The sequence below is a fragment of the Dermacentor andersoni genome, chromosome 2 (genome assembly GCF_023375885.2).
Source record: "Dermacentor andersoni chromosome 2, qqDerAnde1_hic_scaffold, whole genome shotgun sequence".
NCBI classification, from domain to species: Eukaryota; Metazoa; Arthropoda; class Arachnida; order Ixodida; family Ixodidae; genus Dermacentor; species Dermacentor andersoni.
The window spans coordinates 39,977,539-40,003,898 of record NC_092815.1 but is presented as its reverse complement, the minus strand read 5'-3'; the positions used below and the strand labels follow the sequence as shown (position 1 = coordinate 40,003,898).

Here is a 26,360-nt window from a genome sequence, read left to right as displayed (position 1 = left end):
GGTCGCGCCGTTCCAGAGATATTGTGGCTTGAAAAGCGCTGTTCTTTCTTGATTTCCGCGAGATTTTTTGCCACTTTGGCTGATAAAACGAATTTTTTAGAGCACTTCTTCGTGGTTTACAGGGTTGATATTTGGGAATCAGATAGAAAAATAGTTATAGTTATAGAAACTGAAAATGTGATTTCAAAAAAAAAAAAAAAGTCAACCTTTTCGGGCCATTTTTCGCGATGCGAAAGCCGCGTCCCCCCTTAAAGATGTTGGTTTGTATTACTGGCCACTGCATTGAGCAAAAAACAAACTATAGCCAATGTTTGTGTGATCGGCGGTGGCAGCGACGTTCTCGGGCTGGACGATCCGAATGTCAGTGCTGGCTGGCCGGCTCGCTGACATTGTGCCGGTCACTGTGCTGATGTGATACATATGCTCTAGTACAAGGAAACTGCAGTTTGTCAGCAACCAGTGTCCGGAAAACCACAGACAGGAAGGTGCCATGCTGCGTGCTTGTTTTCGATTACCCATAAACCCATTTATCTATACAGTGGAACCCCGTTCATACGTTTTTCACCGGACCTGGCGAAAAAAACGTAACAGCCGGGAAAACGCAACAGTGAGGAAAGCTCCGAAAATGAATGAAAAAAGTGCAGCTTCAACTATAGACAATTTATTTCCACAGAGTGCGCTTAGGACTTAAAAAAGTCCAGAATGGTGGCTTGCCGTTTCTTTCGCTCGCTATAAATCGCCACACGTTTCTCAATACCCTGGAAGGCCGCATTGCTGTCAGCGTCGCTGTGAGGTGCGACGTACCTGCGGAGGAGGTCGAACAGAGCCGCGACGGCTTCTCCAAAGCTAGGATTTGGCAACTCCCCGGCATCATGCGGCTCGTGCTCCTTGTCGTCACCGCGCCACGGCAATGGCAACGGACGAACGAATATACGCGGGAAATTTTGCCCTCTTTGGCGTAATCATGCTAACGTGCTAACGATTGTTTAGTATTGCTGCGGAGCGCGCGCGTCCGAGCAGCCCGGTTGCGCGCAGCGCGGCGTGGGAGAAACGTAAACAAGAGAGGAGAACAGGCCCGATAGGCGGAGCAACGCCACGAGCAACGCCAACTTCCGGTTTCACTTTAGCTTCACAAAGAGTGACGTCAGGGCCTCTCCCGAATTTCCTTTCTCCGTGAGTCGACCCGCCGGCGCAGGATCTCCGGGGCACCCAAGCGGTAGCGGGGGGATCAAAGCTGGAAGCCGGGCGGCCCGTGGGTTGGGGCCGCAGAGGCCGAAGCGCACATTTCCTCTCTCGCACCCGCTCCCACTCGCGCATGCGCGCAAACGTCCGTCGTCTCCGCAAGTTCCACGCCCCGTTGTACCTACGAGCAGTTGGAAATACGCGACCCGCCCAACAACCAAGCGGTGACCGTAATCACAGTGATGATATTAAGATCATTTTTCACGAATGGCCACTTAGTGGCGGCCTCATGCGGCCTCTCGAACTGGCGTGCGGCTTCTTGCAGCCAGTTCCATAGCCAACCCCGGCCAAGCCCAGCCAAAACTCGTCAAAAGCCAAAATGGCGGTTGGAGCGCGTTGTCTACTTTAGCCCAGGCGGGTTTGGGGTGCTAAGTTGCGACGTATCATGCGGGAACGTTTTCACAGCTACAACGTAACAGCGGGGTTCCTTATTCATTGGATCCTATGGAAGCTATGCCGGGACCGGATGAAAACGACGTAGCAGCCGGGAAAACGCAGCAGTGAGGAACGTAACAGCGGGGTTCTACTGTAGTTATTTATTTTCATTTCGATATTTTTACCATTTTTGCGATCACTTACTGCTTACCCAAGGTAGTATATGCTAAGTTTTGCCCTTTCACAACCTATCATGAACCTTTTTTGCAGGATTATCATGGTCCGTTGTAACAAGTGTCCACAGTAATAAATAATGTACCTTACACAGAGCACTTAAACCTGTCTCTTCCGAAATTGAATTGAAGAAGGGCCTACCTGACCAGCTCAGTATATTTGTACATGATCGTCAGAATAATTTTAAGGTCCCCTAGAGCACAGGTGTTGTGAGGGATACATACACACTTTATCAACAATGATTTACCTTTAGATGCAGCACACAAGCAATAGCAAACATTCAACAGCTAAATCTGACAAGCAACAAATTGTTTTTAGATCATAGTGACATTTTTGTCTAAGTTGCTTGAAGCAGGTATCCCTTTAACATCTTTTCGCCATCAAAAGATTTCCCACAGAAGGTTTGGAAACCAACAAGTAAAATTTTTTTGCGAACATAATTTGTTTTTCTGTAAAACTTGACAAAACATTGGTAAAATTGGCAAATCACTTCTGCTGAAGCCCACATGGTGGAAGAAAGTTCACGAAAGACAAAATTGTTATCCATGCAACTGTAGCACGAAACCCATACTGGTTTCTGAGAAAGAAAGCTTCGCAGTAGAAGAAAAATTCGTTTTGGTGAAGGGATCCAACCCTGAACGAAGCTTTACCAGTGCAGTTGCTCTGCCATTAGATGGCAGAGCGACTGAATACCACAGTGTCTATGTTGTAGTTGTAAAGCAACTCACACAATGAACTGCTAAGCGATGAGTGACACTCGTTGAATCATTTTCCCCTAAGACTTCATACTTCAAAAGTAGGAGTGAGGGCCTTGCACAAGTAAATATGGCAAGTTAAGATGCATCAGTTTAGCTGCTTTTGGTGAAGCAGTTCAGATGACCCAGCCTGTCCACGGCATGCAGTGGTCTGTCCGTGCGCAGCCACAGTGCACGGATGAGATCACAAAGAAGATTGTCAAATATGTTATTCACAAGTGTTTACCTCTAAAAATGCAAAGTTCTTGTCCAGGTTGATCTGGCAAGCTAGCACAGGATTGCCTGGTGCTTGGGAGAAGCCACAGGCATGCATCTGGGCGTTGAAGTAGTCCATCATTTCCTCCTGCAGAGAGATGTCGGGACAATGTGAATGTACACTCAACGTTCAGCCCCCATAACTGTGAAAGAAACATTCCATACACTGGTGAGAAAAAACAATCTTTCATTTATGCACAGTCAAACCTAACTGAAACTCGATGCTTCCACAGAAGGCCATCCATGCATTATGTTTACTGTATGTATAGCAAAGCTGTCTCATATTCGGTGGGCAATTTGGCAGAATCTGCAAATAGGAATCGCATCCACAAGCAGTGAGCAAAATGCATTGCTACGCCACTTGCAGGCTTAGCAGACCAAGTCAGAGAGCACAGTACAAGAAGCATCACTAAATTCCTGTTCGGTGCGTTTCCTTTTCTTTACAGGGCCACGAACAATGAAAATGAAAAAAAAAAAAAAAAAAAGCCAACACCTTTGATAGTCCTGCATACAGAGTTCAACTTCAGTATCTTATTGTTTGTCAGTGCCCAAGTGATAACTACAAAGTTTATCCTGTTTGTCCAATCTTTCTGCTTCCAACATGAATGGATAATGACTAGCCCATTGTTACAGGAACATTAAGGGAAAACATCAAATCAATCTAAAAGGTTAAAGTTTGCCATGGTTGTTTTTGACAAGCGATGACATAGTCGTAGAGAAAATGGAGAAACTGAAAAATTTACAAGGTTGTTCTGCAAGTCAAATCATGCAACAACAAACGACACTCACTGCTATTGCATGACCTCTGAAAATATCAGAGGTCATGCTATTGCCGACACTATTGCATGCTTTGTGTAAGAGAGAAACACCTGCACAACATGTGGCAACATAGTTGTGTGAAAAAGTAAAATGTATGAGTTTTTTAATAGGGAAATTGAATACCATGTGCTAAAGCACAGTTTTCTCTCATGCAAATGTTCAATATAATTTGACCTTTTCTTAAGTTGTCAGTGCTTGACTATAATTTACTCATAGCACATGCACTGGTTTCCTGAACAGCCATTTAACCTTTTAGCACAGGTCTTGATGCAGTGTCCAACATGCCACATATGGCCTTAATTGTAACTGAAATAGTAGTCAACAAATATAGCAGAGCTGGCTTTTTTGTGCATCAATGAGGCAATCGGACTAAAAATTACTAGACTAGTTTCATTCACTTTTATTAAAATGGCTTCCCCTGCGACTATATCGCATTATTAAGCTGCTTCTACAATTTAGAATATAAACATGCAAAAGCTGACGACATTAAAAACATGAAATCTGCTTTTCCAATCATGCAGGGTTTCAAAGAAGGTCCCTACTCTTATGCAAATTTTAAGTCAGCAGCTGAGTTCGGTCTACTCGAAGATATTTTTTAAAGTCTTATTGCCAATAACTATGCTAAATAACCGGCAACTGGACGTTATCTAAAGCTTCTTTTAAATCCAACATCCTGCTTGAGTGAGAGTGTGCCATGCTAGTATTGGGAATACCAAACTGCAACACAAACGGCGCAATCAATAAGACAATACAGTGGCACATGGAGGAAGAAAAAACTGTGGAGGAAGTCACGTAGCATTTCTTGATGTAGTGGCCATGCTGTCGGGACACAATGGCAGTGTTGTTATGGTGGTGTGTGCTAGTGTGTGTGTGCTGCTCCGTAAATCTTGACGTAGTAGTTCTGCGGAAGCCCGCAAGGTGGAGAGAAGTAATGAATAAAGGGAAAATCAAACATCCACCCGTTCGTAGCATTTGCTACAAAGGAAACCCATACGGGTTCCTCGAAAGAAAAGCCTCATAGTTGAAGAAAAATTCGTCCTGGTCCTTTGTAGCAATTGCTACGAACGGGTGGATGTCTGATTTTCCCTTTATTCATTACTTCTCTCCATCTTGCGGGTTTCCGCAGAACTACTACGTCAAACTCTTGCCTTTGCTTCGTGTTGTCGACAAATTCGACTTCGCCCTGCCATCTGCTAGCCGCCTGGTTAGCTCAGATGGTAGAGCGGCTGCCCTGGAAAGTGGAAAGGCGGTGGTCCCGAGTTTGAGTCCCTGACCAGGACGAATTTTTCTTCAACTATGACGCTTTTCTTTCGAGGAACCCGTATGGTTTTCCTTTGTAGCAATTGCTACGAACGGGTGGATGTCTGATTTTCCCTTTATTCCGTAAATCTTGTACTGTGGTAAAGGCGTCATATGTGTAAGTTTGTGCTAGTCTCTACATTTTGTGTGAATCAGGTTATCTTTACCCTGCTTTCCCGCCTATTGTTGCGGACAGATCGAATCGTTCTTTGACCTAGAGCAACGAAATTTGGCAGCCACACTCAAAAGTGTCTGAAATAAAGAAATATGCAGTTTCATTACGATACCTTGATCAGTTTTCAAGTTACAAAATGTTACATGCGTTCCGCTTGTGGAAAACCTGGCACTGTAACAAAATATGCCAGGGAGCTACCTGTAGTTTTAATCTTTGCCCAAGAGAGCACTACAGGGTACAGTAGCTCCAAAGACCTTTTAACTGCTTTATTTTTTTTTATGCACAACATCATGTTCACTTTTACTAATTGTACCAGAACTTGTCATTCACAAATTAGCACGCAGAAAAAAGAACTTAGCCCTCAGCAAGATATTGAAGACTGTCCTACCTTCTAGCACACTTCAGGGAACACATAAAAACAAACAGGATAAAAATTGGTCCAGGCATTCCAATGCTACCCTTTCCACAGACAACACAAAATGCCCAAAACACACTTTTGAGAAAACGTCTCTCAAAGTTCTTGGAGCAATTCATGTCTCACAAAATGCAATAGGATTGTAGTTTTTGCTGTGTTTGCTTACAGGTGAATTCTTGGATCTCTGTCCTTTGATTCGCACAATTCAAGGTGCCGACGTGCAAAGTACCTAGCCGTGCAATCCGAGGTGCCGATGCGCGAAACACTTAGTCGCGGGCTCGAGGAGTCGACACTTGATGTGCTTAGTCGCGCAGTCCGAGGTGCTGATGAACGAAATTAGTAGCCGCGGGCTTGAGTAGTTGACATTCGATGTATGTAGTCGCGCAGTTGGAGGCGCCGATGCACAAATTGCATAGGCGAGGGTCCGAGATGTCCACGCGCGATGTGCTTGATCACAGAGTTGGAGACTCCTATGCGTGAAATACTTAGTGGCGGGGTCGAGGATTGCGTGCGCAATGTGCTTGGTCACGAATTCCAAAACACCAAGCGCTGAAAGGCTTAGCTGTGTGTCCGGATGCCGCGTCATGAAGGACTGATTGACCAATCAATCATGAAGGACTGATTGCAGAATTCGAATGGCAAAGTTTAGAATAGCTTTACATTATAGCGCTTGGGATCTGGCAGCCAGAAGACGTATACTATCAGAGTCTGCAGCATGGAACGGCGGTGCGTTTGGGTTATCACCAATTAAAAGCGTGCAGTGTACTTCCAACAGCACCACACACTGCGAGACAGACGGGCAAGGATGCTTATCGCAATATGGCTGCCGGCGATAGCTCTGAATGTGGTATGCGAAGACCCCGGAGGTAACTTGCTGGTACAGAATAAAAAAATGAGTGCGCACCGGTGTTCTCACATGACGAGCCTCGCGCATTTTCTTGTGTGCATGGGACCCAGTGGCTGCAAAACGTAACATACGATTGCACTTTCGCAATGTACGGAACGTTGGTGCCAAAAAATTGTGTTTTCCGGGAAACAAATTGGTAAAAGATAAGTGTGCCTCTATAGACCTCAGACTCTGCCCAGGCGGCGCTGCGAAAAAACCCGTCACCAGCGCCCCCATCGGAGCCTTGGCGCGAACTGAGTAGTGCAAGGAGAGCTGTCCGCAAGCAAAGGTGCATAGGCCACAATGTACCCTTCTCTTTCGTTTGTGTTGAGGCACGGTTTCTTAAAATCAAGGGCCTGGAAAACTTCTTCCGCCCATCCACGCTTCGGAAAGGAAGCTCAGCAGGGCGAAGTACGTGTACAATATAAAATAAAGTCTCAAGTGTTATTTCGGCGTGCTGCAACTCGCAAGTACAGAGAGCATCAAGTTTGTCTATAGGCATATCAGCATAAAGATCTAAGCATTTCAAATTGGTTCATATTGAATATGTCCTGAATACAAGACTTATTAAGGATCTCCTATATTTTTATGTATTTTATCGTATTGTTTTGTCTCGCAATTATTTACAGAGAGTAAATCCATTCATAGCCTTTTCCAGGGCAGCAAACAGAAAACGTTTTCCAAGGCAGCAAATTGCGTGCGATCATAACAAAAGTAAGCTTCCTACAGTGCCTACGCGCTGCATCTTTCTTTCTCGCAGGAGCTACAGCATCGCTCAGTACCTTAATTTGAACTTTTTGCAGACGTTTCGAGCAGCAAGCGCGCACACATAAATGTAAATAAACGCTACATTTTTTTTTCTTTACACACGTACGTTATTCCGCAGTTACTCATCCAGTGCTCCTACAGCAACTTTATTGCTCACATTTGAAAAACGCAATCGAGCAGACTCGGCACATTGCGAAGCGTGCTTGTATCGGTACAGGACATACAAAATACCGAAAGCAGAAATGAGCTCGCGATACAACGATGCTCCAGAACAGGATTTTGAATTCATAAACGAACCAAAATGTTTGGTTAAGCTGACCTGCCAAATCTCTCCGTTCCACTTGTTGAGTCAAGTGGAGGCGGACGTCTGTTAAAAGGCGGAGATATCGATGGCACATAAGCAGGATGGTTCGCAACGTTGTTTTTTCTGTTACCAACGAAGTGGCGGCTGCAGATTCTTGAGTTTCCGTCAGGGCTACGCAACACAATTACAGAAGAACAAAATTGTCGCACTTTCTCATGCGAGCCGCTGTGTTGTGGGGGGGAATGCAAGTAATCCGATTACCCAACAGGTTGAACGGCCCGTATCCAGCGCTCTCGCCTTTCCCCTTCATACGATCGCGATGGAAATCGGTAAAACTGAACGTTGTTATTCCGTCCTTCACGTTCATGCCACTTTACAACACAACAGTAGCGTCGATTGCGGCGTTTCTTCGTAGTGCGCGGAGCTATCGCGGTTGCCGTTGTTTCGTCATCAGTCTGATGAGTGAGCCAGCAAGCGCTTTACGGCAGTTCGGCGGCGCGTCCGACTAGAGTTAGAAATTCATAGCACTCTGTCTGGATGTTAAATGCGCAAAACACTCGCCATATGGCCCAAAATCTAGTTAAATCGTTGTTTCGCAGTCGCTAGCTGCATAGGCAACTTAGCAAGGGGAGTCGGGCTTCGCACTACTCAATTACTCTCTCTTCGCACCGGCAGGTGGCGCTACGCGTCTTGCAAAACTCCAGAGTCTGACGTCCATTGGGTCCTTTTTTGTGTTCTTGATCGCGAATGTTGTCGCTGAGAAATCATACGTGACGGAATAATATCAATGAGGTTCTACTGCACGCCTTGATGAATAATTACAGCAAGAAAAAGTTTAGCTTTTCATGTGTGAGTGACTTCCAAACAGTATCAATTTGCTTATGCCATCTAAATAATAATTAAAAAAAAAAAAGCCTGGTGCTAGAGCTAATTGAAAACATGGACGTTAAGTCAGCGGACCATTCATATCAACTTGCATCCACTGTCTGCCGACCGAAATGTCCTCCTCTTTGGAGGACTCGGAGCCTAAATGAAGAATCTTCGTAACATCACCTGCTTTAAGACGAAGTTGAATTGAGTCAGCCGGAGCTTCACTAACTGCCTATTTCTCGCATTTTCTTTGTGCAAAATCCAGTCACTGCATGCTGCACCAAACACGCTGGCTGTTTCTTTTTCCTTTCTCATTTCTGCAGCGCCATTGAAAACCCGAAATAGATACAGGGAACTGCTCAGATTGTCACTCTCAATTCACCCTTGTTGCACGTCCACGGTACAAGGTGTGCAAGAAGTGTGGACATGCTTAGTTTGTCTACTGGACGTAAAGGATCACCACACTACTGTGAGAAACAATGAGAGAGCACTTGCCTCAGAGCAGCCAAAAGGTATATTTCCCACGTAGAGACGCCGTGCCTGACGAGTGATGGTGCCGCCCACAATAGGCACAGCAGCTGGTGGTTGGATGATTGCCTGTGCAACAGGGCCTGCACCCCCTCCTCCTCCCCCTCCTCCAAGGCCTCCTCCGCCTATGGTCGTGGTAGTCCCGCCCACTGTGGCTATGGCGCCCGTAGCTGCCAGCATAGTGGCCGGAATCTGACCAGACGCTGTAAGGCAAGCATGCAGTTAAGCATTCTGCTGTGCAGTTGTGCAGCATACAATAAATAGAGCATTTTTCTCAACCTCTGCACCAGTCTCAACCGGCAGTATGGTAGGAACCACAATTTACCTCCAAGGGAGTATAGATGACAATAACTTCTATAAATTGGTGAGTAGGCAGTATCTGGTGTCTTCATTATGAGAAATTTTGTTAAGGAGTGCTAGCAGGTTCAGTTCTTGTTAACGTGAATTTGCTAACCACACCTACGCCTACTCTGTAAATGAGGTGGAAGCTAGCTTTCCCCACAAAATGGCCACTGCCTAAAAATGAATAGCTTCACGTCAGTGAAGACGGCACAACAGCTCTAGATAAACATTTTAACTTACAGAAAAGTCCATGTGAGAAAATTCATGTGAACTCTCCAATACATTAACATTTCAGAAGCCATTGGTCAGTCTGTCACTGATTCGGGGTAGTGCTGTGAAGCTAAGCTGAATTCCTTGAAACAACAGGTTTCCAGCGTCTTTTCATGTCAGGTCAGTCTCAAAGGGGCCCTCAAACACTTCAAGCCACAGTTTTGTGGTCGTGGATTTTGTAGATTGATGGTTGGAGAGATAAATGCAACTAGAATGGCAGCGATAGGTGTACGCAGTCCAAAGTTATTCAGTCGAGAAATGTGAAAATACAAGAAAAAAAAAAATGCATGCGCTCAACTAAAATTTTGCATGCTCTTCTGCCCCATTTCTCTCAGCCACTGGCCTAAACACCTCACTGCCAATGGTGAGAGCCCGAAACGCTTACGTAGCAGAAGTTCACACTCCATGGTTGCCTACATGTTCTGTGTTCCTGGATTCCGGTGTGCTGATGATACTGTTACCATGGTAAGAAAGTACAGTGGAACCCTATTATACGACTTTCTCGGGACCGCGAAAAAGTGTTGTACAATCCGAACATAAATTATGCCTATAAAAATGCTACTTATTTTGCGCGATAGATTTACGAGAAACTTCAATGTAAACTACTAACATACTCTGCAGGGCTTGGAAATGCAAATTACCAAAAAAGTAAATGCAATAAGAATTAATGCTGCAGTACAGGTCCCAATCATGCTTTATTCAAACGAACCTTTACGGCACTCCACTGCCCACTGCCGCGATTCCCGCCAGCCGACGCGAACATTAAAAAAAAGTTGGTAATTTTCTTTAGGAGCTTGTTTGATCCGTGAACCAAGAGCTTTAGCTCGAGTTGGGCAACGTCCAAAAGGAGGTCCTCTATTGTGCCGCATGAACAGATGAAGTTCCGGATGCCGTCTATGTGCCGTAGCACCTCGGCGAACGTGGTAGGCACAGGCACGGCATCTGTGGCGTTGTCGTTGTCCGATGTCGCAGCAGTGTCGGCACTAGGCAAAGCCTCCTCGATGGCATCATCCAGCGACACCTTGTTGCAGATCGCAACATTGTCGTCGGCCTCTACGTACTCGGCGAAGGTTGTGGCGAGGTTTAAAGACTCGAAATCGTCGCCAGCGAAGCCTGCATCAGCCTTGAGCGGCATCGAGGTTGTTGCGTCCCCAGCAGAGGAGCCAGTCTCTCGCTTAAAGTCACAGTGCTTAAACCAACTTAGCGATTGTGCTTTGCGACACCGCGTTCTACAAAACGGCAATAAAATGCATGGTGTCGAGCACAGTGATCTTTTTTTCCGACTCGCTGCACTCCATAGCCACCAGCCGACGCTGCACTAACCACTTCCGGTACCCTTGCTTGATGCACTTAAGGGGGGACGCGGGGATCAGATCGCGAAAACCGCGAAAAAGATTCATTTTTGGCAATGACGGGTTTCGCTATCTGCAATGCCTAATCTACATTGTATCAAAATGGTTTGGCTGAAAACGCACTAAAAGTTCCAGAAAAAAATTAATTTATCAGTGCGTAGGGTGAGAAAACAGCTTGAAATCGCATAAAATCACCGCAGTTCGTGGAGCTCTAACTCGTCTTTCCCGCCACCGAACGCCGCCATCTTGGTATCGTTCGAAAGCTCGAAGTTTCGCCATTCCGTACCTGAATTCTTCGGTCGTCGCCATCTTGTAACAAACACACAAACAAAAAAGAAGCGCGGGTCTGCTAGAGGCAGTCACACGGGTCCTGCGATGAAAGCTGGCCTCCGATTGGTGGCCGTGCTGAAAGGCGTCTCGCCATTGGTTGCTGCTGCAGCAGCGGGCAAGACTGGCAACCGCAGCGGACCGCAGTTGTCTGCTTTGAAAACCACGCCGGCGTCTTTCTTCGTTTGACACTCGTAGAATTCGGATTTATGAAAGCTCCCAGTTCAGCGTTGGATCGTCGCTCGTTCGAAAAGAAATTTTAAATGAAGCATGCCTTCAGAAAATGAAAGCGCAAGCCTCCTACGACGAGAAAAAGAAGGCGGCCAGCGGGAGAAGCAGAGCACCCGACTGAATACGCGCACAACGTGCCGCATTATCCTGCACCGTGCGATTCCAACAGCGAAGCCGACAATCGCCCTGTGACATCGACACTAATAATCAAGGCACCGGAAGACATGCCAACGGAGGCTCTCGCAGCTGTGCGTACGGCCGCGCAAGTCTGCAACCGAGATCGCATTGTTGGAGGCGACGCGGGTGGAAGGTCACCATTGCCGGCAGAAACGGTGTACCATTTCCGACGCATCGCGCGACAGGAACACGCAGCCTGCGAGTGAGCCCCAACAGTCGACGAGCTACATACTGTATGGTGACTCAAGACTCACCAGACGAATTGTCGCCCAAACGTCGCATGATTCAGATGCGCCTTGAGCCGCGTTTTGTGTCAGCGGTGACTGCAGAAGCGCAGGCATGCAGCGTTCGTGACTGCCTTCACGCAGTGTCCGCAACTGAGCGGAAGTTCAGTTTGATGGACCAGCAAGGCCAAGAACAAATTTCGGCCCCTTGTGACTGTGAATTCATTATTGTGCAGGTTTCCGCGATTAACTCTTTGATCGCTAAAACTCTGTGCTCAAGATGCCAACAGCGTTCTGTAGGTCGGTCCGGCAGTGAAAATGGTGGTCATGCACTACTCCAGAGGGCTCAAGAAAAGGATAAAGAACGCCTGAAGAAGGCATCCAAAGCCCACCAAAACAAAGAGGCAAAGGTATAAGAAGATGCCCGACAGCAATGATTCAAAATATTACAGCCCTGGTGCTTTTAAAACTTTGCAGGCTGTTTTCTCAATTGCATTTTTTTTTTCAATCACCTCGCTCGTGGAAAGCGTAGCACAACAATGGCTGGACTGATTTTGGTCCAGTTTGTTTTGCTGTGATCCACAAGCTGTGCTGTACTTAAATTAAACAGTCTTGAAATGTTTCTTTATCTTTCCATTATTTAATTATTTCACAATAACTGCATGGCTCCATGCAGAGAAGCACAGTCATGTGCATGTTTTGTTGAGCAAAAAATTATTAGCGCACAAAAAAAAAAAAAAAGAATCTGACACTGTCTTGATGTAGATTAGACATTTGGGCAAACGTGAAAAGTATTCCCAGCTCCCTATCATGTTTTGTTACTGTGCCAGGCGTTCCACAAGCAAAGAACTTATAAATTATTATAAAACAAAAACTAATGAAGATATCCTAATGAAATTTTATATATGTCTCTTTATTGCAATGTGCAGTGTGTGTGCCAAATTTCAGCCCTTTCTGTTAAGAAACAAGAAAGTTATTTCTGATCCCCTCCTCCTCCCTTAATGATGCTGGCATCTAGCGGCTGCAGCCGATTTCTGCAGTTGGGCGGAAAAACAACCCTTTCTCATGCTGGAAGTATCGGGTGGGTGGCACAGCGCGTTGCCCACGAAAAGCAATATTTTCCTCGCCTTAGCACCCATTTTGTTATCCAGCTACTGCAAAAAATTGCTGAAGAGCGAAGACATCATCCACGCCTTTTTGTTGAAGTTGCAGCTGCACGGCAGCGTCTTCAAGTTCTTAAAGCACTGTGGTTTTGCAAACTTTCCAACAACGAGCCCGGGCAGCCTCTCTGAACCGTCCTCGTTAGCGCAGAATAGTGCCGTCACACGCTCTTTACTACGCTTGCCACCATGACAGCTGTCGCCCTTAAATGCAAGAGTTTGCTTGAGCCGCATATGGCAAAAAATACCGCTCTCATCGGCGTTGAACACGTCGCAGGGCTTGTATGCAGCAATCATGTCCGGCAGCGACTCCATCCATTTGTTCACCGTCGAAACGTCCATGGAAGTGCTTTCTCCGCAGGAGCGGCTGTACACAACCCTGTTTCGTTTTTCAAAGCGATCCAGCCACCCGTTCGATGCCTGAAAGTCGTCAATGCCCAGACACAATGCCACAAGGTCTTCTTTCTTTTTTAGAATGAAGCAGTCAACGTTGATCGCAGAGCTCTGTGCTTGATGCAGCCACTTGACGAGAACTGTTTCTAACTTCTCATGTTGTCCTTCCTTTGCCGCTTTCCGCTTGAGCCCGAACTTGTTGGCATTCTGCAATATCACCGTCTTGAGGATCGTCTTAAGCGAAGATTGGAGTATCTTAAAATCCCGGGCAATGCTGGCTTTTGTGGCTCTATGTCGTTCTTCTGCTTCCTCGATAATATTCAGCTTATCGCCGAGCGACACGACTGTGCGCTTTCGGGACATCATGCGTCGCATTGCTCCACACAACTCAAAACCTCCGCTGAACGCTGGTCGCTAAGTTTACGACGAAGAACACGTGCAATAAACCTAGGCCTCTCTGCACTACCTTGTCAGTGATCTGCTGCTGGGAAACTGGAAGGAGAGAAACGCTTCCCCAACGTGACGAGAGGCGCCGCCGCCGAGAAGTGAGGGCGAGAAAGCGATTGTAGAGAAAAAAAGGCACTATTTCAGCATAGCGAGCGTCGCAGGCAGCTGCTGGTGGGGGAGAGACAAACGAACGATGAGACGAGGCAGGGAAGAAAACTGTGCCGGAGTGAACCGGTCGAGTGGTGCCAAGCGCTCTGCGTGCGGAGAGACGGAGCGAGGAAAGAGACCAGTGGCACTTTTCTTTCGTCCGCCATTCCGTCCCGCAAGGGTTGTCGTATAACCGGGGTTTTTAATGCACTGCTTCTATGGGGACTTTACCGGGACTGCGGTAACCCGCCGTAAAACCCGGGTCATTGCAAAACCGGGGGACGTATAACCAGGGTTCCACTGTATCTATGCGTATTCTAGCACATTTCATGTTTCCCACAAGCACTGGTTGAGAAAACCTGCTACTGTGCAGCACCGCGAACAAAAATGGTGCGAAAACACAATGATGCATCTAGGTGAGAAATCTGCCCCACGCGGACAAGGCAGTCAGGCGACAAGGCTGCTCATAAGCATACACAAGCAAGAAGAGAAGTTTTTGTGTTCAGAGGCCAAAGGTATGCCGCCATACCAGAGGGGAAAGAACAGCCAGCGTGCTGTGTTTTGTGGTTGTAGTGATTTTTTTCAAGTTTCTGTTTGCGTTAAATAAAAAGTACAGCAGACAAAAATAAAATAAAAGCTTAATTTATCATATTTTTGCCGGAGCGCAGTGGTTATCTGCAAATTTGTTTTTAAACAATCACGGAGGAGTGGGTGGTGATGTCAATGATGCTTTTGGCGAGTGCCACTGGGCAATGTTGCGGTCAGCAGCGATGTAGTGATTTGTCTGTGTGATTAAAACATTAAATATTCCAATTTTGATGCTTTAACCTACGCTAAAGGAATCTCCAACTGTCAGCATACGCAACCTGGAACAGAAAGACTGTGGATCGAAAAGTGTGGCTTGAAAACCTGCAATGCATACGGAAAAGCTTATTAAATGGCGCCAATGGCATGGCCTTGATGCGAAGATGTTTTGTACTTCGTAGACAGGATATGATGAATGAGAGTGCCGCATGATGGCTGGTACGAAATGTAATGTGCAGCTTATGTTCACATGATATTGAGAGTACTGTGAAAAAAGCTATGACAACATTATCTTTTAGAACTATTTTAAGTATCACAGAGCCACAGGCGAGGTGCTGCAACCATGAGAACGATGCATCCCATTTTGAGCACTTCGGAGCGCTAACAGCTACCTTGTGGGAGCTGTTGTATGTTGTAATTATATACGTGAGACCATGGCCTCAGAGATTAGACCACGTGATGGCCAATCGCGGAGGTCATCCTAAAGCCATCAGCAAGCTGGGCAGGCTTGGCAACCGTGGCACGCCGGCTTACACCAAAGCACTGCTGCTGTTAGGCAACGCCATATCACATAAAGGGAGAGTGAAATGTGCACCTTAAGCCGTGGCAATTTGATTGGAGCGTTACACACATTTTGCTTGTATCTTGAATTTTCCTAACTCCTTTCGTTGTGTTCTACGACATGCTGAGAACAAATCTAGCGCAAATATGGTGACCCGAATATGGCGCTGCAGGGCCCCTGTAAGGCCGTGTAATACAGGCCTTTTCCTTTTCTGGGAAGTGTCAAGTTGGATGTAGGCAGGACCTGGCTGGAAACATCACCTGCCTACCTTGCATGGCCTTGTACTGAAGGGGAGTGATGTGCTCAAAGCCAGGAGGCGGCACATCCCAGTAAATAGAGGGCTTCCTTCTGCGAGACTTTTTTGCTCCTCCGGCGGCGCCTCTCTCTCGGCTACGACTTCGGCTGCAAGTGAACAACAAAGCAATGTCATGGCTTGTAACACGACGCAGTATACTTTAAGATGCATGGCTTCAATAAGACAAGGGCCCTGTATAGGCATAATGTAACATTCCATTCACTAGATTTTAATTATGTTTTATGATCCACCATTCACAATCATACAATCCTGATAACTTAGGTGATAATGACAAAAGGAAGAGAACTGTTTTGCTACCACAAACCTGTCTACATTACTGCACTGCAACTGAATATAGTAGTCTGACAAGACAAACTAAATTCAAATAAATAGGTTTAACATACCAAAGCAATACACAAGCTATGAGTGGTGCCATAGCAGAGGATTTCACACTAATTTCAACCACCTGTGGTTCTTTAGCTCGTACAGAAATCTATGCACACAAGCATTCTTTTTCGTTTTGCTGCCACCGTAATACAGTCTATTACAGTTGGGAATTGAAGCTGGAACCACATGCTCAGCAGCAGGACACCATAGTCACTGAGCCAATGATGATGATTAGTGGGTTTTATTGGCGAAAGGGCCCGATGTGGCCAATATATACATACATACATATATATATTAAAACTATGACAATGAAAAATGATGTGTGCTATGTACAAACTATATATCATGAAGAGGTTACATACTAAAATATGTCACTGTATGTAGCACTATTGCCTGAACAGCGTCCCTAAGCTTAAGTGCCTGGAGATTTGTGCCATACAAGACGCTACTATCGCAGCAGCAGCCTCTGTGATGTGAATCTCGTGGACTTATAATGTGCAATAGGTTAACATCACATAAATAATTTAATACTGATTGTTCTTCAAAAAATGGTTGTGATCCAAGAAACAATGCAAGATGAAGGGGAATGTGTTATTGGTATGCCAGATGAAAGCGCTTTTGTCGTTCTGCTTCTGCTTCCCAACACTCCAGCAAGAGGTGGAGTACGGTCAGCCTCTCGTCACATCTACCACAGAGGGGAGGTTCAGAGCTAGTCAAAAGGCATGAATGGGTACCATATGTGTGCTCTATTCTGAGGTGACTTTGTTAATGATGGCCAATTCCCTAAAAGTGGTTTACTCACATGGAGCTTATTGAATGTTTCCACATCCCACAAGTGTTGACAATACCTCTGTCTTTTGCATAGATACGGCTTCAAGAATGGCTTTGGCTGAAGCTCTAGAAAGTGCATTTGTACGTGCACATCTGTAGCATGTTTTGTTACATCAGTAACTGATGTGTTATATTCAACGATTTACCACTGCCACACCAATAACAGCTTCACTGGAGCCATTGGAGGATATTCAAAGACTGGAATACCCGTTTCCCCACTAAGGTTCCTTAAACACAGTGAAAAGGGCTCTCTCACTGCAGGTCAGTTGTGAAAGAGGTTGGCACAAGTAATATCATTTACAGTTGAATAGGAGGGGTGCTCATTTCTTGAGTGTATTTTCAGATAATACAAGAAATTGGAGTAGTGCCTCTGCAGATGGAGTGACCACTCATTCGATTCTGTGCAGAGATTTTCTATTGGGCTTGTCCTGAAGGCTCCGGTCACCAGACGGATACCTGGATAGTAAACAGGGTTCAGCATCTTTAGGATGCTGGAGTGGCAGACTAATGCACTATGGTCCCATAGTCTAAGCGTGTGCATATCAGGCTTTTATAGAGATTCAAGGGGCACTTTCTGTCACTGCTCCATGTGTGTGACAAAATTTTAAGAGTATTCATTGTTTTTTGGCATTTGATCTTGCGGTATTTTATGTTTGGAATGAAGATTTTTTTCATGTCTAAAATGATGCCTAAAAATTTATGTTCGGTGTTCACAGGCAATCGCTGTTGTTACGATCGGCCTGCAAAAGTACCGACCTACAAAATTCTCCCAGCCCGACGCAGCTGCGGGGCTGGCGATCTAGAGGAGAAGTGACCTCCGAGTCTTCCCACACCGCTGCGGCGACTCGCTTTGTAAGGACGACAATGCACCGCATCAACAGCTGTACGGCGCCACTATGTTAGACGCAGTCAGCAGACCAAGTATTGTTAGTGGCTTTGCCGTCGCCGCCACGGTTTGTTTGGAGCGGGGGAACTCCTGGAAGAAGTTTTGCGGTGCGGTCTCATGGGTCCCAGAAGTGGTCAGTCAATGGACAGACACGGCGGCCACTGACTGCAAAGTCAAACCAGGGATCAAGAGGCGCCTGCTCAGGGCAGACCCCTGTCTGCGAGAAACCTTCTCCCCTCGGTGTGTTCTGTGAAACCTGTGTGTAAATGAGTGTGTAAACCCTCCCCCAAAAAGGCGCGTGGGCTACGATGACTTTGGACGCTCCGTTTGGTTGAACGGCCGTTTTCCCTCACCTATGGATCTAGGGAGGACAGAGTGTTTACAAGCAGCTGTTGCGCAGCTGCTGAGTGTGAGTGTGCATTCTCGTTCAGTCATGCTAGACTGATGGACTGTAACGTTCTCAAGTAGATACTGTAAATAAATCCCGTATTCTTTGTTCTTGATGAGAACAAGTCTCTCCCTTCAACAATGTCCTCAGCACGGATGAGCTGGACGACGGCATGGGCCAGCTATCATCTATTTCATGCCCGACCCCAACCATTACACTGTCCATGCAGCTGAATATCAGGGTCTGGGAGTAGGGCTCTTTCTTGAGAATAGGACGCAGGAGTTTTTAAGGGGATTTAACCTGAATCCACTCTGTCGCCCATTTTGACACTTTATAGAGAGGCCAAGTTGAATCTGTCGCTTACAGACTGCGAGGTTACAGCATTTGAATCCTATTTGCATGTCCATTAATGCAAGTCAATAAAACGTACTTCATGAATTGTGTGTACGTAGAGAACTCATTTTTACTCTAAGAAGAGTGCAACTAAGCATGACACCCGGTGGTATACCAGTTTCCTGAATAGATAGCCTGCATATGGCATTGTGAACTCTTAACACAGAATGTACGGTCCGATAAGTAACTTTATATTATATTAAGCATATTACCATGGATGCCCATTTCTGAGAGGTCTCTGAAAATTCCGTAACGCCATGTTGTGTCATATGCTGTTTCGATCTCAAGGAACATGGATAGAAAGAATTGTTTGTGAATGAAAACGTCATGAGTGCATGCAATGATCAGTTGCAGAATGGCCTTCTCTAAAACCACATCAGTATGGGTCAAGTAATTTGTTTGATTCAAAGAAATGTGATAACCAACAATTAATCATTTTTTCAAATAACTTGCAGAGGCAGCTTGTTCGCACTATGAGCTAGTAACTTGCTACTATGGACACATTTTTTCCTTGTTTGAAGGCAGGTACCACAATAGCTTCTTTCTATCACAGTGGAATGTATCCTGTTGCCCAGATGGTGTTGAAAAGGGACACTACTACTACTTTTGTGTCAGGATGAAGATGTTTGATCCTTGTGTACATAACTATCAGGTCCTGGAGCAGACTTCATAAAGTTGTTCAAGAAAGCTTTGAGCTCGGCAGCGCTAAATGGTAGGTTATAGGGTCCATTCTGGCTACATTTACGGTTCAGCACCTTATTTTTCCGCTATTGCTGTAAGTCTGACGAGTGCTTCTGAATAATTTGCAAAACTGGACACATGCTAGAAATGTTCTCCAAGAGCATTAGGCTGGTCTTCAAGGCTGTCTCCTTGAACGTCCGCTAAAGACAAGGGGTAAGGTTGCCGACTTGATAACTTCCATAGTCTGTTCCATACTTTTGCTACATAAGTGTAGGAGTTTACACTGGAGACACATTTTCCCCAGCTATCCTTTTTAGCACTGCGGCGTCTTTACCGTTCTTGCGACTTCACATGCTTGAAATTTAAGAGATTTTCTGCCATTGGGGAGGGGACTCTCACAGCAAGCCAAAAGCTTTACTTTGCCTTTTACAAGCAGTCGTGCAATCTCCATTTCACCAGGGAACCTGCCTCTTTTTTGTAGCCCCATTTGTTTGTGGTATGCACTTGCATGTGGCAAGTGGTAAAAAAAGGAAACGGCACCGTTGAGATTAAAATCGTTAAAAGCATTTTGATGGATAAGCACCATTTGGTACAATTTTCCCCAATCTGTGGATTCTAGTTTCCATCGAGGGGGTCCGTATGAACAAATAATGTATTTCTGATGTTTTGAGACAAATGGGAAAACGATCACGACCACATAGATTTTTAATTACATCCCATTCTAGGGATGGCAGAAGTGTCCCAGAGGAGATGGCTAAATCTATCACAGATTAAGTGTTATGTGCTGTACTATAACTTTGGCTCCTTTTTATTTAAAAAGCGTGCACCTGAAGGAACACGAAAATTTTCTATTAAACAGCCTTTTGCATTGCATTGAGGGTCTGCCCAGAGAGCATTGTGCTTGTTGAAATCACCAACGAGGGTGTGAGGCTCAGGCAGCTCATTAGAAAATGAGGAAAATGGCTAATTTCAGTAAAAAGCCTGTCTGTGTAAGCTTTAAATGAGTCTCTTGAACACACAGCAAATTTGGATTAAATTTATGTAAGACCTTCTTGACATTGTCGGGGATATGTAGAAGTCTCCCGACATTACACTGTGATGTTGAGTTTCGAGAAAAATTGATTTAGCTTACAGGGCCCTTTCAGCGCCCAGTAATGCGGGGTTTGTCTCTCTTGCAGCAGTCCTTCGGCGCTGGCTGCAGTCTGGCGAGGAGTAGTGTCCATTGCCTCTTGAGAGGCTCTAGACATCTGCTCTTGTGAGCAGTGTGTTGTTAAGGGCTCGCCTCAAGAGACGAAGCCTTGGAGCCTACCAAGCCAGAGGTCGATAGGCCCTCCCTAGATGGCAAAGCAGCGCTGGGTGCTGTCGCCAAGAGGGCTGGTGGCAGAGCTGAGACCATACTCTGTGTGTGCCGGGTAGAGGCCAAAGTATGCTACGGCGCTGCCCCATTATGCACCACATCAACATACTCCATACCTGCCAACCCATGAACTTTAGCATTCGTGAAAATCCCACGGACACAAAGGGGAAGGGGGGGGGGCGTAGCACGTATTCAGATTTGATCTGAGCACACTTTTTATGGAATGCCTACACACTTTATTAACAATGATTTACCTTTGGGCGAAGCACTAAAGCAGCAGCACAAATTTGGAACAGCAGAGACTGGCCAAATTCTTTCCTGATCAGCAATTTATCAGCAACTCTGCTATTGCCGATTTCGCCTGCTTCAGAAGCTTGTCTGAATAAATTTGCTTGAAGCAGATACCATCACAATTTCTTTTCTGTATAGATTTCTTGCAATTTTGCCCTGCCACATATCTTTCAACAACTTTAAAACATATACATCAACAGAATTTAGTTTCTGTAAACTTTTTGAAACATCCGTAAACTCGTAGAAGCAGCCCAAATTCGTAAAATTTATGAAAAATTTGAGAGAGTTGGCAGGTATGATAATCTGTGGTATGAAGAAGTGATACATGCTACCACGCTACCTCTAAAGAAATGTTTTCGAGCGTGATTTATGTCCTTTTCTTTCTTCCATGTAGGGCAAGCTCGGGGGTAAGATGCACATCCACCGTCACAGTTTGGACAGTGGAGTGCGCCCTCACAGTCATCTGAGGGGTGATCGTGGTCACCGCACTTCGCACAGGTTTGCGGCCTCAGCAGCTTTGTGAATCATGGCCATACCTCTGACATATAAAACATCTCCAAGGATTTGGGAAGTATGGTCGGGCTGACCTTCATATATTCTGTTTCTAGGGTGTCTGGCGGCACACCGGATGCAAAGGTGAGAATAAGATGCTTAGTTGGAATTTCTTCATTTTCCCACTTGATTATACTAACACCTTGTTAAAATGTACCCGCTTAAACAGTAGTTTCGTTTTAGAAGTAGTAAAGTGTCATCTCCGACTCGGCAGTCATTGAATATAATGCGTTTTGTATCCGCATAAACCGTACCAGCTTATTGCATACGTATCGGTTAACACGTAGTGTTTCCAGTTTTCGTTGCAAAATCATGACGGTACATCAGCCAGGCAGAACGAGCCTCAAAGATCGAAATGGCCTCCAAGCACAAACACAGAGGGCACTTGGAAGGGTGATGCCACATAAACATCGACATCATTTCGGCGCCGTGCCAGAGTCGGAGAGCACAACGTTGTGACGTCGTGCAAGCTAGGACAAAAGCTGGGTGCTCAGCATAAAGGAAAAATTGGACATTTTTTGTGCCACCGAACGTGTCACGAAGAAGTCAATACAGGCACGCGAGAGGGATCTACCATTGACTACGGTGTGTGGCATTTGGAATGCAAAGAAGTTGCTCGACAGTGCTGTTGCGACCGCGAAAATACATCGGCTAGAAGGTTTAACTTTCGAGGTTCAACTTTCGAGGTTCAACTTTCGAGGTTCAACTTTTCGCCATCGTTGCCTGTTATTGCCGACGTGTCGCCTATAGACAGTGATGAGGACATCACGGAAAGTGAAAGTACAGGCGATTCAGGCCCGATAGTGGCAGATGCTGTGCGTTACGTCAGCCTCATGCAGGTGTTTGCAGAGAAGAGGGAGGCTGGCGGAAAAGCTGGCTCATAGCTCAACTCTTTCTGTGCTCCACCCATTGTGGATGGTTTGAAACGGTGCTTTCGAGACCTTCCGCACCACCCATGGACACACTGAGCTATCGGACATGAAGAGAACGATATTTTTACTGTATTTTCTAAGCAGTTTGCTTTTTTCCTGCTAGGTGGTGATTTTTGAATGCGCTTTGAAGTTTCACGATTGTCGAAGTAGGAAGCAAGAATGGTTGCCTCCGGGAGCGGTGTGCGCGCTTCAGAAGATTGCAGATCTCGCGATTCCGCCGCGCCTAATGATTCTGCCTTTTTATTGGACAGATTCTGAGAGCAACGATGCCGCCACCAGTCCAGAACATCGGCGGCTGTATCCCGGTGTGCCCAACTGTAGTGCTTGCAGTTAAAGGGCCCCTGAAACGGCTCGGACAAATTTTATAGACACGTAGGGTACAGCTACAATTAATCATTCACACCACAATTTGTATAAAGTGTCTCATATTAAGACAGCTATGGACGATTACAAGTTACCCTCCTCCATAGCCATGCATTTTCTCCTCAACTCATTTGCCGAGTGATCGAGGCTAAGCTCCACCTTCACTGGCTCGGCGTCATGATGGCACGTTGTATCATCTACTTCCAGTTGTCTGGGAGGAAGTGCATGAAGCCTCTCTAACCTCTCCACCAGCCGCTTGGCAGTCGACCCCAAACGAGAGGTATCGAAGCAGCAAGCAGCCAAGCATTGGTTGCGAGCATTGGCTTATGTCGTAACGCTGAGCGGGTACGGTATTTCAGTAACCACAGGTAAGATGAGCGTTTCGACAGATAGGTGGAGGCATAAACTCAAGCTGATGAAGGAGCTTTAGCGTAGACATACGTGAGCAGCGTGATCGGTCTGCATGGTCCATCCACCTGGTGGCGCAGAGCTTAACCAGCGAAACGAACTAGTATTGCTCTAACTAAGTGTAAAACATTTAAAAATTTACAGAAACAATGTGTTCACGATTACACTCCTTAGAAAAATTTACACCAGCAGCAAAGTAAAATAAACTTCATTACAGTTACTTTGTTTGGTTGAGCTCTTCCCACCAAGTGGCTGCACCGTGCAGACCACTCGTTTCACATTTGTGCCTCTGATCATAACGTAAAATGGCATGGTCAAGCAGGCAGGCCCAGTCCACAAGAGCTTGCATTTACCCAAATACCAGACACGCAAAACATTCTTGTGGGAGTAAACCTCTGGTGTAGAGTGACGTCCACAAAAGCTTAAATCCTGGCGCCAATCGGATAGCGACAGTCTGATGCGGTGCAGCCACACCGCTCATTTGCTGCCTTGCAGAGAGACGCGATGACGCAGCTCGACATGTTGCCAGTCACTACATTTGCGGGCCACAACGTAACAACGGCAAACCATAGTGCTTTCAAAAATACAGAACAAGATCAACACTGACCGTGGAGCTCTCAACATGCAGCACATTGTAACACAAGCAGACGCACTTGCTTTGTGCCGGAAGTGCTTAAGTGTAGTGAGAAATTGCAGAGAGACGCGATGATGCAGCTCGACATGTTGCCAGTCACTACATTTGCGGGCCACAACGTAACAACGGCAAACCATAGTGCTTTCAAAAATACAGAACAAGATCAACACTGACCGTGGAGCTCTCAACATGCAGCACATTGTAACACAAGCAGACGCACTTGCTTTGTGCCGGAAGTGCTTAAGTGTAGTGAGAAATTGTCTTTGTGCATTCTGTTTCTGTTAGTTCCTTTTTATAGAAACAAATTAACTAACATTCCAACTATTATACGCTATTACACCACCGCTATTATACCCAAGGATGGATATAAAACCCAAGGTGAACCCTTGCCGTCAAGAAATTCGGAAGTGAGAAGAAGTTACTAGAAGACAGGAAAGATAGAAAAGTGGAAGAGAAAGAAAGAAGATTGAAGAGCAAGACTGGAAAAGGAGACTGCAGATTCTTTCCAGGTGAGTCAGTCTGGAGGTGCCGTCTATGTGAATCAGAGTCCAAAGAGGTGCGTTGCCTCCGCCAGGGGGCCTTAAAGGTCAGAACACCCGGCATCAGCTCAAACACCAGGATCGCCCTTTCCCCAGACACAGCTAAGCCGCGCATGGCTAAACGTGGGAGGGTCCAACCCTCATGTGCTCGGGTACATGGTGTCGCAACACATCAAACACCTGCTGACACAGACACCCCCGCGGGGAGTCACTGAGCCAACACAGAGAGCCTTTGACAAGATCTGAGTAGCTTATACTGAACACGTTATCCCAGTGGTGACTATATTACAAACAGAAAGCAGAACTGGCTATCAAAATAGAAGAGACTCAAGAGACCGACAATCGACTAAACAGTGAGAAAGCTCTTGCGAAGTTTAACATGTCCTTTAAGCTCTCTGCACAGAAATGTGTACTGCCTAAAGAGAAAGAGGGGAGTACCTTCTCCTCCTGGTCTCCCGAGACCTGGAACGGCGCCTGCGTTCACGGCTCCTGGATCGAGATCGACTGCGCCTTCGTCTCCGGTCCTTGTCTGAGGAGAAAAGCCCCATTTGAATTGCTCAACCCAAAAGACAAAAACAGATAACTTCGCATTCACTCATACACTTTAAAACTTTTAAACACAGTTATTAAAGAGCAGTAGACATGATCTCGTGCAGTAACTTCATGGACATCTCTTGGCACAAGATCTTTCACTATCTAACTTGGCAGTAAAGTACAGAAAGGAAAAGATGGTTGGATCTGCTGCTAGAATGTGCAAGAAGTAAATACAGTAGTCCTTTGTTCACAAGATGGGCCATGACTGGGACCACCTTCCTGCCTCATTAGTCAGCCCAACAGATACTGATCCCCTTCACAGATCCTTTGCCGACATAATCTGGTTTACACCATTTTTTGTTTGTTAGGACACGCATCTCTTCAGTGTCTTACTTTTTTTATTTAAACAACGGTTTATTCATGAGTTGCAAAGTAACTGCTTTATTATGTTTATTTGCTTGTTCTCTTCTGTTTGGATATTTGATTACAACCCATTCCATCTATAATGCATTGTACAACCTGAAGGTACAATAAATAAATCTTCAAAAGCAAATAGTAGTTGTACTGAGGTACAATCTAGTCACTGCACACTCATCATATGCACAGTGACAGGACACCAGGAAATGTTCTTCTCCACCCATTACATGTTCAGCATTAAAAAAAATTGCTCTTGTTGCTACGTTTTTACACCACATACTGCAGTAGGATAACCGAATAAAATAGCCCCTTGTTTCATCTTAGAAGAAAGCACGAACTGATGAACCCTTTAAAGGGGTATGGTAGGGTAAACTTCCCAAAAAATTGAATTTTCAATTTTGGCACAGGAAAATTGACTGCACTATGAAGAGCAAACCTGCGGAAGCGCGACCTCAAGTGCCCACTCTAAGCGGTTCAAATGTCACGCCGAAGCATACCGTGTGCCCTGGCATTTAAAAATGACGGGCAGAGTTCGAAAACCAGTTTATTGTTGTCGTTTGTGGTTTTCTTCGTCATGGCGTGGTATCTTTTTGCTTGTGTGTGTGCGTGGCAAGTAAATGATTTGTACTGAAAGATCATATAGTACTGAAGAGAAAATGAGACATCCACCCAATCATAGCAATTGCCACAAAGGAAACCCATACGGGTTCCTCGAAAGAAAAGCCTTGCAGTTGAAGAAATTTGTGCTGGTCTGGGACTCGAACCTAGGACCACTGCCTTTCCGGGGCAGCCGATCTACCATAAGAGCTAACCAGGCGGCTAGCAGATGGCAGGGTGAAGTCATATTTGTCAACAGCTCGAAGCAAAGGCAAGAGTTTGACGTAATAGTCCTTTGCAGAAATAAACTATTACGTCATACTGTTGTCTTTGCTTTGAATTGTTGACAAATTTGACTTTGTCCTGCTGTCTGCTTAGCTTAGATGGTAGAGCAGCTGCCCTAGAAAGGTGGTGGTTCTGGGTTTGAGTCGGGGACAAATTTTTCTTTAACTGCGAGGCTTTTCTTTCATGGAACCCGTATGGGTTTCCTTTGTAGCAACTGCTGCGATTGTGT

At 45.7% G+C, this 26,360-nt stretch overlaps 1 protein-coding gene across 1 annotated transcript in view; it reads right to left on the bottom strand.

Moving 5' to 3' along the window:
* Window positions 1-26,360, bottom strand: part of U2af50 (U2 small nuclear riboprotein auxiliary factor 50) — a 53,315-nt gene that overhangs the window by 23,849 nt on the left and 3,106 nt on the right. The window contains exons 2-5 of the mRNA XM_050189467.3: window positions 24,737-24,827; window positions 15,630-15,763; window positions 8,893-9,128; window positions 2,833-2,949 (exon numbers count right to left, since the gene is read on the bottom strand). Of these exons, the coding sequence (XP_050045424.2) occupies window positions 2,833-2,949; window positions 8,893-9,128; window positions 15,630-15,763; window positions 24,737-24,827 (578 nt within the window). The remainder of the gene's footprint in view (window positions 1-2,832; window positions 2,950-8,892; window positions 9,129-15,629; window positions 15,764-24,736; window positions 24,828-26,360) is intronic.